A 12,780-nucleotide genomic window follows, 5' to 3' on the forward strand; every position below is an offset into this window, starting at 1 on the left:
ATGCTTCAATCCAAATTAACATTTGTACCACATATGAAAAAATTCCCTCAAGGCACTCCTGAGATATCGTGTTCACAAGGCAAACATTCTGTGGTCACATCAACCTTGACCTTTGACCTTTGGCCCCCAAATCTAATCAATTCATCCTTTAGTCCAACTGAATATGTGTCCTAAATTTCAAGAAGTTCTCTCAAGGCGTTCTCAAGATATTATGTTCACAAGAATGGGACAAGATGCCATGTTTCCTCTATAAAATTCCGGCGTCAGTCATATGACAAACATATATTTTTATTTGTATTTACTTCAGACTGCTTTAACAGCACCAGAATTAGTCCACTGACAGTAAACTTAAACAAACACGCTGCAGACGTTCCTGCCTTTAAGTCACCCACATATAAAACTGCGCTTGATTCTGAAATATTCCCGTTTTGTTCTGAGGAGTATTTCATGATGCCTAAGGTGTCGTAATGTATCTTCATGAAAAGGTAGTGGGACCTTCAATCCAGTCTCACCTAGAAGTTGAGCCTGTCCTGGGGCGACTTTGCTTGGTTTGAGGATGAACTGGCACTGGGTGTCAGGAGGGAGACACTGGTCCAGCAGCATCACCCCTGGACAGTCTGTGGGACTTGTTGGATCCCCCCCTCTTCCGCGTCCTCCGCCGTTGCTCCCACCGTCCCGGATGTGGCTCATCTTGATGCTGAAGGGAAACTCATGGCCTGCATGAGAGGTCAGGGTGCAGAGGTCAGAGGGTTTGGTATGTGCAGTCTGCGCATATTGCACGGAGCCGAGGGAATAATTAGCGTTGATGAATCAGCAATCCAAAATTAGGATGTTAGAATTTCGGTGTGAACTACAGAGCAAAGAATTATGGAGAGAAAATGTCACAGAGAAATCACAGTGACAAATAACTCACTGAAACGCTCTCAGATGTTGAGTTTTTTGTGCTTGTTTAGCAGTTTATTTATATTCTCTGCTATAGTAACGACTACTTTTCTACAATGTCACAAGACAGATGAGAAAAGATATTTTTGGTTTAACTTTAAGGAACTTAGAGTGAATTCTTTAATTACAAGCATGTTGTATGGAGAAAAGGGAAAAGACTGAAGGGAAAATACTGTGGTTCTATAATAAGACTGTTTTAAATAGTAATGTATGTCAAAGACAGGTGGGCTTACCGATTAGAGGGTACGGAGGGTCGTCTTTACTGGAGCTCACCCACAACCGGTGGTCTTTAACGCAACCCTAGAAAAAGAAAAAGGGAATTGTAATGTAAATTAAAAAGTTATGCTTCATCATGTCACTGCAACTTCATCAGTGAACATTAGATGTTAATTTCAGTTTTTTAAATCCTCTTTATTTAGATATGGTGACATAAAAATTGCTGATATAAAATCTAAAATCCTACAAATTTTGTGAAAACATCTAAAAATCACATTGCTTTGTATAGATGCCTAACACACGCACAATGCTTTTCTATCCGAGAGTTTATTGAACCTTCCACAGTCACTGGATGATAACAAGTATATACGGTCTTTACTCACCGATATGCCAAACTGCTGCAGAGCCATTCGGATGACATCAGTGGTGCTGTCGTTGTTGCTGACAGCAAGCGTCTTGGCCTGATGGGAACATTCCGGAAACATTAAATAAACATCAAGTTGTTTGTGTGTTAATAAGTTACAACACAAAATATATTAATGTCTCTTACACATTAAAGAGGAAAGACGAGAAACTTACATAAGCACAATTTCCAATATCCTTTGCGAATATCTTGAGTGGTATGGTCTTAGGGTCGTCCTTCTCTTTTCCCTCAATTATCCGACTAAAAAAACAAAACAAAATAAGAGGGTTGGTTTTAAAAAGAGCATTTGAATATGCCATCATGTAAAATATCAACTTCCTCATCTTAGCTGTAAATCTGTATTTGTAATTGTTTCATATCTCATAAATTAATCTCATAACATTCTTTCTTCTATCTGTTCACACTGTGATTAAACTAAATTACTTTGCTGTTATTAAATCACTTGTGCTCCATCTGATCTTTTGTGGCCTGCAAATTAAGGAAATCTCATTTGCAAAATAAGAATTAAATCACCAAAACAATCGAGCTAAACGCTTCAAACAGAAAGTAGCGGGTGGTTTAACCGAGCATTTACCTTTTGATGAGCGCCAACCACTTGTCCTTGTGCTCCTCAGCGCTGAAGAGGACGACAGAAAGAGATGAAGCATAATCAGAGTAAATCGTGTATAAAGCAGCTGTCTCTTTTTTCTCTCTTATGTAACTCTGGATGGGTAAAAACCACAGACCTCGCCCTAAGCTATGCATTGCTATTAGTGGATTCCAGGCGTAAGACATTGTAATAAGATTGAATAAAGAAGAATGAATGTGTGTATTCCATCGTGGCAGGAACATATAAATTGAAGTATTTGCATGTGAGCTGCACGTTTGTGCCTGTTGTGCATCTGTGGTTGTCTACTCTAGACTACTCTGGTTTGAGGAGCTTTGTGACTGAGAACTCCCTTAGCGCTTGAGAGTTTCAAGATTTTGGGATTGCATGTTCAGTTATAAATTTCCTTCTATTAATATACGTCTGCACCTCAGGACATAGTGTATGTGTAATATGTTTAGTGTGCTTGGTATGAATGACATGCAATGGATGCCATGTAAGCTATGTAAGAGGAAAATAAATTGCATTGAATGTCTTATTATTAAGTATTACGATAATCTGGGAAAATTGAAACTAAATCTAATTTTCCCGGGAAGCGCACATGTGTTTTTGTGTGTGAGTAAGTGTGTGAGTGTGTCTATACCTGAAGGTGGCCGCACAGTTGTAGGTGGGCCAACCCATGACAAAGCTCCTCTCTGTGTTAGTGCTTCCTTCACACACCACCTCGATGCAGTTGGCCGTCCACATCTCACACACCCGGACTTGGGCTTTCACTTTAAAATGAGTCGGAGACCTGCAAAAAAACATTGTGTAACGGGTAAATCCTCACATTAGAGAAGCTGGAATCAGCAACCATAGGATTTTCTGTTTAAAAAGTTAACTAACTTCTATTTGTGCACTAGAAACCCTAGAACATATTTTGTAAAAAGCTCACACAAAAAATTAAAGGTCCCTTATCAAGGAGTTCCACAAGGAACGTACTTAGATCCTCTTAACTTTCAATCTGACTTAGTTTTCCATAAACAGCTTCCATAAACCACTAACATATGGCAAACCTTTAAAAACACTCAATATAGAAGCAAAATATTAAAAGTCAGAGGTTAAACACAGCCACGCTCACTACTTCTGTGATTATAGAGGGAAAAATTCCAAACTCACATGTGGAATCCACACACAGATATATAGGCACAAAAACACACACAAAAAAAAAATGAATGTCTTCTCCATCTCTCTCTGTCAAACACACACATGCCAACACACATTCCTCCAACTCACCCTGTGTTCAGCCACAATGTAATAAAACCAATTATGGCTTATGCTCTGTGCTGGAAGGGTCAACTCCGCCCACTGGCACATGACTACCAGGACAGACCACAGAGGTCTCGCTGTGTCTGCACTCGGGGTGTATGTGTACAGTAAGCACATAAGTGCACAGAGCAGAAGTCTGTTTCCGTCGCTACATGCCCATGTGTTTATATGTGTGCATTCGTGCATGTATGTGTGTGTTTGCTGACTTCAAAAACCTCAGTGTGCTTTTCAAGTGACTATTTTTGAAAGTGTGTGTGTGCAGTTTGTGGGTGGGGAGACCCATACTGTAGGCCCAAGTCAGGCCAGTGTAGCTTTGATCCGAGCCAGGCTTCATATGGATTTAATTGGCTGGGAAATAATTATATAGTGGAGAAAAATGGGGCAGGCAGTAATGAAAGGAAGAGGGGAGTCAGGGAGGAAGAATGGAGGGAAAGATGTAGTCGCTCAAGACGCGTCTCCATCTTCCACATATTATTGTTTGCGAAACTAGGCGCAGCAGATGAAAAGTTGCGTCTTGGTTTCTGAAATTTGTCCCTCGTTTTATTCCTGTTTACGTCTCTCCGTCTCCATTTTCCATCTCACTCACACAGCCACAAAAACATACACTCGTTTCTTCTCTCTGTCATTTCACAAGACACGCAAAGGAGCACTTACTTGGCCTTGGCGACGAGTAGCGTGTCCGTGAAGAGAAAGAGATGCCTCTCCTGAGTCTGCAGGCCCGTCTTTAGCTGCGTTTGGGCGTGTCCCAGGAATAGGCGGCCTGGACACTCAGCCAGGAACGCCTGGACGAGGGGACACGACTCTGGGCTTACTGGCGTCAGGCAGCTTTCCCTGGGGCGAAAACAATCCAGAGTCAAACACACAACACAAAGAATCAAATACTCTATTGATCCCCTAAGGAGGTATTTGTGGTTTGGAGGCATGCCTCTGATCAACAGGTTTCAAACCGCAGCATTGGGCTCAAATTCTCTTCACTCCCCTCAACAGCCATTTAGCAAAGCACTGGGCCCCTGAATGCATCAAAGCAGCTGACAGAAGAATGAGGGACTGAAAGTGCAGGAATTGATTGTGAGAGTATGAAATAACTCAGGAAGCTTGATTCATTCCAGTGTTTTTACAGTTGCTGCATTTGAACTAAAGGGGATTTTCCAAACACCTCCAGCATATGGGAATAATGGCACATCAGCAAGGAGGTAGGTAACAAAACGTGACGTGCATGTTGTGGTGAACCTAACATGAAGAAAAAACAGCTTGTGCAGTTGGGAAACAAAGTGCAAAACTGTAACACGCACCTCATTATTTACTGCATTTCTTTCACTGATTCGCCACAGTTGCGACCATACACATAAATAAAGTGCTTTCAATAAAGTAAATGTTGGACCCATGGTGCAATTGTTTGGCTACAAATAATGTTGCATGAGCTGGTTGGACAAATATGTTAGACATTATTTGCATGTGCACAAAGATGGCTCTATTAGGTCAAACAGTTGGAAAAGGCAGAGATGGAACAGAGGCTCCTTCCAGCATCAACAGGACTTCTACTATTATGTGTGAGGTAATAAGTGATGGTCTGCCATTCTATTTTGCAACAAGATCCATGAATTATTCTCTGAGAAAACAGTGAAACGCACTAAAACTAATTCATGGATTCCCCCCTGATCTAGGTCTGCACCAAAATTCAATGGGTTCTTCCCTGACCGAGCGTCTGTCCGCCAGGTTTCGTGAGAATCCGTTCGATTGCTTTTGTGTAATCTTGCTTACAAACAAACAAACCAACGAACAAAGGGACAGGGGTGAAAACATAACCTCCTTGGCAGAGGTCATGAATCGTTCATCCAAAAAACGTGTCTGTTACATCATCTATTCTGGCTCTTTGGTTCTAATTCGAAGCTTCTATCTTGCGTCTCTGCTGTCAATATGTGCCGCTGATGGACAGATGTAAACTGTGGGGAATTTTTGGAGGAAGAGGAAATAGTTTGAGAGCTCCATCCTTTCCTGTTTACGCTTCTCTAGCAGATAAAAGACGTAGATCTCTACTTACACACACTTTCTATCTCCGTCTCTGCCTCTCTGCGTATACAAACATTCACACACTCTCACGCATGTACACACCCACTTTTTAACATACTTCTCTTACAAATGCACATCCTAGGACGCACCCCCACACACACAGTTCTGTTTGTAACCCCTTCCACATAGAAGAAGTAGTCCAACTCTTGCTGGGAGGAAAGAGAAGTTCAAATTCGCTCATACACCAAAATCCTTCCAGTGGCATTGCGTAAGTGATTGGTCACGTAATTATTAACAAAGAACAGACGACCACGCTGGAGTGCTTCCCTTTTTCGTCCGTCTTTGTGTGCCATCCAAATATAAATCCAAGGGCTGCTGAGTGAATTCAATTAAAAGCGATGAATGTTGCCAATTAAGCGTTGAGGCCCCGTGGGATAGAAAGAGTGGGAAAATGAAGATGAAGGATGGGTTGAGAGGAATACATCCGTTTCGTTTTTCTTTTATTTCTCGGGTCAACAATACTTTACTTTATCAAGACATGGCATGACAACATGTTGCTTTAACAATGACAAAATTGCCTGTTGCAAAACAATCAGCTATTGTTCCTGGAAAAGAAAAAAAAATCTCTCCATGTGGTTTTACTGTGAAATGAGTTTTTACCCCCCTTTGAAAACATGTACACAACCACCAGCCCACTACTCTAAATCAAGCATTTCTTTATTACTGTATCAAAGACATGGAGGCTGCAACATGTAAATCTTAATTTTCAGTGTTGACTCTTGCAGCTTGAAGTCATTTGGGGACATGACTCTATTTCCTTCCCCCCTCTGCTCTTTCTCCAAATTTTGTCTCCAAAGAACTAATAAAGTTCAAAATGAGTTTTCTCCAGAGTCTTTGATATGTGACTAATTCCGCATCAAAGCTCAGCTCCTATTGGATTTCTCAACATGGCAGTGCCTGTTCTCTTGATGTCAGGCCACAGGACACCGCAGGACAGCAGGGGTGAGAGACCACATGCAAATGGGGTGACAGGAGGATTTTTGGGGGAGTTCCTGGGTGAAGTTGCAGCATGATTACAATCATTACAGAGCAAAAGTCTGAAAAACACATCCTTGTCTGTTCTTATTGTTGAAGCAGGTCCGGGAAATGCTCCTGTCGGAAGAGGCCACACACACACACACACTCACACACACACAACCTTCTACACGCGGACAAACCTTGCTGTAAAGACCCTTTCACATCTCGCTGCCCCAAAATCTTCTGTATTCGCCGCACACCCCTCACTCCTGAATGTGAGATTGACAGCTGAGCCGGCCGCCCTTTGAGTCTGATGGATGAGCAGCTAATGGCTCCATTGTGCATCATGTGATGTTGATAAATCGAGTGGTCGTCCCGCCCGCGCATACATGGCCACCTTTGTCGAGGCACGGCTCTGTGCCGAGAACTGTTGACTTTTTTGAAACACAATGAGGGCCCGGTGTAGAAAAGACGCACACAGCACTGCATACTAATGTCCCCGCAAGAATATTTAAGTGGCACCAGGAAAGATTTGGATATAAAGGATGATGTTATCAGCGTAAATCACAAAGTAGGACCAGTCAAAATCACAAAAGAATTAGAAATAACCCATTTGATTCACTCAGTTGTTAAATCATGGAGGCTGGGATGGGACAGATGAGTAAAGTTTCAGTCATGGACACAAGCATGATCCAACAGGTGTAAGTACGATACAACCCGAGGACAACAGCTGGATAAACAGCTGTAACTTTCTCTTTCTTCGCTCTCACTTATTCCCTGTGTATGTTTTCTTCTTCTCCAACATGTCTGTCATCCCACTTTTCTCTCAGTTCATTTCTGTGTCGCTCTCACTTTCTTCTTCTGCATCAAGCACATTTTTCCTCATCCTCTCATTAAATTGAAGTTTCATCAATGTTTTTAATGATCAATACCTTAATAAACTTACTCATTGAAATAATTTCATTTAACATATTACACCATTCAGTCGCTGAGCAACGTCAATTCCGCTTACAACCCTCACCAACCCCCACCGAGTAGACGGACTCCCTCAGGGCAGCCATGACACACACTTATATAACTCTGCACATCTGGTCAGCTTTATTATTAACCCCACAATTGTCCCTGTGAGTGTTTGTGTTTGTGTGTGTGTTAATGTGAGATTCTATATCTTCTGTATCATCAGTTTTTTTACTAAATCTGAGGCCACCAACAGGTTTGAAGGAAGGAAGGAATTTGTGGAACAGAACGTCAAATGGTGTGTGTGTGATAGTCTGTTTGTATGGCATTTATTAAACTTATTTGTGTGTGTGTGTTTCTACATGAGGATTGCATCACCGGTAGTTTGACCTCTTTCTCCCAGACACAGGCTGTACAGACAAGCAGCAACTGACAACTGAGAGAGACTCAGTCTGTTAACATGCAGATTAAAGAGGACGTCACTTTGCTCAAACACACGAACCACACCAGCCTGTGCCATCAACAAAATCCACAGAAGCTTTTGTTCCATCATTGCAAAAAAACTGCTGTTCACATGAAAACAAAGGTTTGTATATAAGGAGTTCCACAAGGAACATACTTAGATCCCTTTTGCTTAAAATATTACTACGTGTTCTTCAAATAACTGGGTCCATAAATTTCTGACATATAAACAAGAGTCTGGTGATGACTTCCTACAGGTTCCACATAGATCAAATGATCCAGTGTTAACATTTAAAATGCTGATTTATGGATAGAAAGCACGGGCAGCTAATGAAGCAAAGCAATCCCCACCTCAAAAAACATTATTTTTTAATTCAATGAGAAGCTCATCTTCTTGTCCACGTTGTTTCATTAACAGGTGATCTCTAAATCAAATAAAAGCAGGCCTCCATATATTCAAAATCAATTTACTTTCTGTCTGTTTCACCCTTCATGTCTTTGAGGTTTCCCCTTGACTCAAATTGGCCTGAACCAACTTAGGCTGGACCAAATCGTTTCCGTATGCAAAGTGTATTGTCATCCCTGGCTGACACACAATGCCCTCTATATGGCCAGAGGAAATACACACAAGTACAGCGACACACACACAAACACACACACACACACACACACACACACACACACACACACACACACACACACACACACACACACACACACACACACACACACACACATACAGACAGCGGATGAGGTCAGAATAATGAAACTCTTCCCTTTTTTTCAGTCGGTAAAGGACAAGTGGCCAGGGGCTATCGGTCATGTTATCCTGAGCAGATCTCACTATTAAAAGCAGGATATGGCTTTTGTAGGAAATGTGAGTGAGTGTGTGTTCATGTATTTGTCGTCTTGTTCAAAGATCACCATAATTTGCTTATACTCCAGTTTAATACCCTGCACTGTGAGATGACGTTATACTTCTGGATAAGTGCGACAGTGTGTGTGTGTGTGTGTGTGTGTGTGTGTGTGTGTGTGTGTGTGTGTGTGTGTGTGTGTGTGTGTGTGTGTGTGTGTGTGTGTGTGTGTGTGTGTGTGTGTGTGTGTGTGTGTGTTTGCAGGTGATGTAAGTGGCTAAGCTGAAGGCCAAGGAGCCTTTCAGCTGATGTTTCTAATTAGTCTAACATTAAAACAAATCTAATTTCCACGCCGTTGTTATAAGAACAAGAGCAAGAACTCGAGTTTATGAAAAGATCTTTTGTCCTTAAGTAATTCTGTGATTCCAGACTAGGTTCTTAAACAGTTGTGAATGTAGCACAAAGAGCTGATGCTGTTTATTGAGGTTGGAAGAGAAGAAACGATAAAAGTGTGCAAAGAAGAGATATAGTGAAAACCTTGTATTTCCCTGAGATGGTAAAAAAACTGCATTTATATTCACAACTCAAAGTGCTTTTGAATACAGTTGACGTTCAAGCGTGCACACAGACATCCAGACACCACCTGGACAAACGGGGAATCAAACCACTGACCCTATGATTAATGGACAACCTGCTCTACCTTCTGAGCCACAGCCACACTAAATTAGCTAACATGACAACACAGGGCTACAGGTTAGTGGTGTTAATTACAATTAATAAAAATAATCCTGTAAATATGTCTATATACCAATATCTGTTATATGTTGTTGTTTTTTTTTACAATGAAATCAATCAAACTAAGCAAATCAGAACTTAGATTTTTATGTTAAAATACATTTTTATTAATCAGACCAAAAAATGAAAAAGTTAAAAACACTGTTAAAAGTGGTGGGAATCGCAGGGTAACTCATGATACAATTCATGATTGAAGCGATTCTGTAATAATCTATTTTTAATTGCAATAGAATCATATAATACCTCACACTACAGATATATGGAACTGACAAACACAAAAAGTGCAGGAGTTGTGAGTGAGATATTACTGAACTAAAGTTACTTATGAGGAACTGTGCTCATGTGGTAGATGTGAAAGAACCCATGTGGATTTGTGGCCTCGAAGACACAAAACAGATTCTGATATAAGAGGAAAATCCTCCTTTAATTTGTGATTGTACAAAGTTCTCAGAAAGACAAATACCCGCTCAGTTACACTTAGGATGACAAACACAGGGTATAGGTTATTTCCTTCTTTTGTAATAACCACCTGAGCCAGGGATATTTATTTGGATAAAGAGAACAGTGGTGTTGCTGTGCTGTGAAACCCACTGCCAAGTATTTCTGGCACAACTGGTGTACCAATAAAAACTGTATTAGTAGCACTTTTTATACCACAGCTACCACAGCATGAAAAGCTGTCAAGACAAATTCATAACAAATAAAAGAAACCAAGGAAATCCAGTAACTTAATCAATCATCATGAAAATATGGAAATAACTGACATCACCTGCACAATAATCACGGTGGTGATCTTTCACCTTTACCTACTGTGAGTCACCTGACGACCACCACACACACACACACACACACACACACACACACACACACACACACACACACACACACACACACACACACACACACACACACACACACACACACACACACACACACGACATGAGAGGTGTTGACCCCAGATGAGCCAAAGCGGCCCGTACACCTCCTGATGAGATGTCAAAGGTCAAAGGTGACAGCTGAGAGTGTCAAGCCCTGGCTCCATACCTCCTGACTTGTAAAACCTGCACACACAGACACACACACACACTGGGCGGACTTGGACAGACTAAGAGACTGTCAGTCAGTCTCTATTTGTCTTTCACTCAATAGCTTGTCTGTCTCTCCCTCCCTCTGTGCTTCCAAGCAGAATATGAGTTGTCCTAACTTTCTTCTGCACCTCCCCCCCCACAAACACCCACACATGTACAACGCACGCACACACACACACACACACACACACACACACACACACACACACACACACACACACACACACACACACACACACACACACACACACACACACACACACACACAGCCCCAAGAGCGCTGACCCATTTAAAAGTGTGAAGAGTTTCCCTCAGCACTGGTCTAATGGTCCCGTTTCACAGTTCAGCAGCCCAACCTGACCTCCCTGTGCCGTCACTAAAAACTGCCACTAGCATGCACACACATCATAAACACACCAGACTGACACTTGCTCACTTGAGAGAATATGGTGGCAGATAAACCTTGATTTCAAAGTCTAAACGGGTTTAGAGTCGAAATTTGAAGTTTGAAACACCACCACATTCCTCCTGGTTTGATTCCATATGTTTCCATTAACGTCAAACTATTTATTTCTCTGTAACAAGAAGATTTTTATTGAAATTGGTAAAGTCCATGAAATTCCCCAAAAGTTGGCACAGGCAAAGAGTTAAGTTAAACAGAGTGAAGTTCCTGGTAAATACATGCTTCCCCTGAGAGGTTTTTAATGGCTTATTTCCGACCCTGTTAAAAGGAAGAGGAAAGGATTTGTTTGATAGTGGGCAAGGGTGATGAAAATCCTGATAGCTCTGAGAGAGGTAAGCATTTAAACCCCGCTCAAAGCCATGAATGAGCCAGGAAGGCCAGCGTTCAAAGCAGAGTGGGAAATAATCTGAATCTTCAAATCATCTAATCATGAAAGTTCAAAAACTTCTTCCCACTTTCTTCATGCAGGTTTTTCTACTCAGTCTGGCGATTTTAGCCTGTGTAATATCTATGTATAACTTGCTTAAATCCCTGCGTTAGTAATTCTGGGACAAAATCTCTCTCCTTTAAACCGTTAAACCCTAAATCCAGAACGTTTCAGGGAAATTTCCTGTTCTGTGCTTGTCTGAAAACAGCTTATAAAACCGTTAACCTTAATCAGAGGAATCATCATTTATACAGAACGAGTATGAAATAAACTCTTTTTCAAATTGCAGTTTTCTCCTGAGAGAAATCATCGCTCCATTGACAAACTACAGGCCAACAATGATGTCAGAGCTCCAGTGTGTGTGTGTGTGCGCGCGCGTGTGTGCGTGTGCGTGTGTGTGTGTGTGTGTGTGTGTGTGTGTGTGTGTGTGTGAGCTCATACCTGGACGTGCTTCTCGATCTGGTAAGTGCTTTGCTGATGACCAGCGAAGGAGCCGACTGTCGTCTTTGGGCCAAGGTCTTCATCTTCTATGCAGTCAGAGAGAGAGGGGGGAGGTTCAATGCAAGCACTGACTGAACGTGATGGTGAGTGCCATTTGGCATCCCATGATAAAAGACATTATGTATGGTGGTTATTGAGAAGGAGGCCAAATGGAAATGCAGAGCACACAGCCAGCACGGCTTAAAGCTTGCAGGAAATACAGGCAGACAGGGAAATAGAAAAAACTCCAGTGTGTGTGTGTGTGTGTGTGTGTGTGTGTGAGTGTCTGTTTGTCTAAGGAGTTTGCTAAAGAAAAAGAGAAGTGACAGCAGCCAAGAGGAAAAAGAGGAAGTGAGCGAAATCGCTAAAAGATGGATCCGAAAAGTGGGTGACGGACGGGGAGGGAGAGTGAAGCGAACGAACACGTCGTCTCACGGTGTTGCACAATGTTTACGATCCCTTGTATATTCTCACTGTAACATGATGAATTACGTGCAGCCTCAAGTATGACAGTCATCCCCGTGGCAACCACAGCCATTCCACTTAAGGCTGATCTATTTACAACATTCCAAAAGCATCTGAGACATAAACACCCCAAAAAGTATATGGTATGGAAACAGTTGGAAATTCTAAAGTACGGATATGAAATAAGTCTCATTGTGTGGAGACTTATTGGTGTAACATTCCCCTTCAATAGAAATGTTATAAAGGCCAAAGTCACCACACCAAAGGAGGAGGAAGAGGTCATGTT

General features: G+C 41.7%; 1 protein-coding gene across 2 annotated transcripts in view; it reads right to left on the reverse strand.

The window, feature by feature from the left end:
* LOC118120244 (rho GTPase-activating protein 20) overlaps positions 1-12,780 on the reverse strand; it is a 55,429-nt gene that overhangs the window by 17,942 nt on the left and 24,707 nt on the right. For both annotated transcript variants that reach the window (XM_035175017.2, XM_035175018.2), the window contains exons 2-9: positions 11,991-12,076; positions 4,131-4,307; positions 2,812-2,961; positions 2,157-2,198; positions 1,738-1,822; positions 1,542-1,619; positions 1,176-1,242; positions 513-716 (exon numbers count right to left, since the gene is read on the reverse strand). In XM_035175017.2, coding sequence (XP_035030908.2) covers positions 513-716; positions 1,176-1,242; positions 1,542-1,619; positions 1,738-1,822; positions 2,157-2,198; positions 2,812-2,961; positions 4,131-4,307; positions 11,991-12,076 — 889 coding nt within the window. The remainder of the gene's footprint in view (positions 1-512; positions 717-1,175; positions 1,243-1,541; positions 1,620-1,737; positions 1,823-2,156; positions 2,199-2,811; positions 2,962-4,130; positions 4,308-11,990; positions 12,077-12,780) is intronic.

This window comes from Hippoglossus stenolepis, chromosome 13 (assembly GCF_022539355.2).
Source record: "Hippoglossus stenolepis isolate QCI-W04-F060 chromosome 13, HSTE1.2, whole genome shotgun sequence".
NCBI classification, from domain to species: Eukaryota; Metazoa; Chordata; class Actinopteri; order Pleuronectiformes; family Pleuronectidae; genus Hippoglossus; species Hippoglossus stenolepis.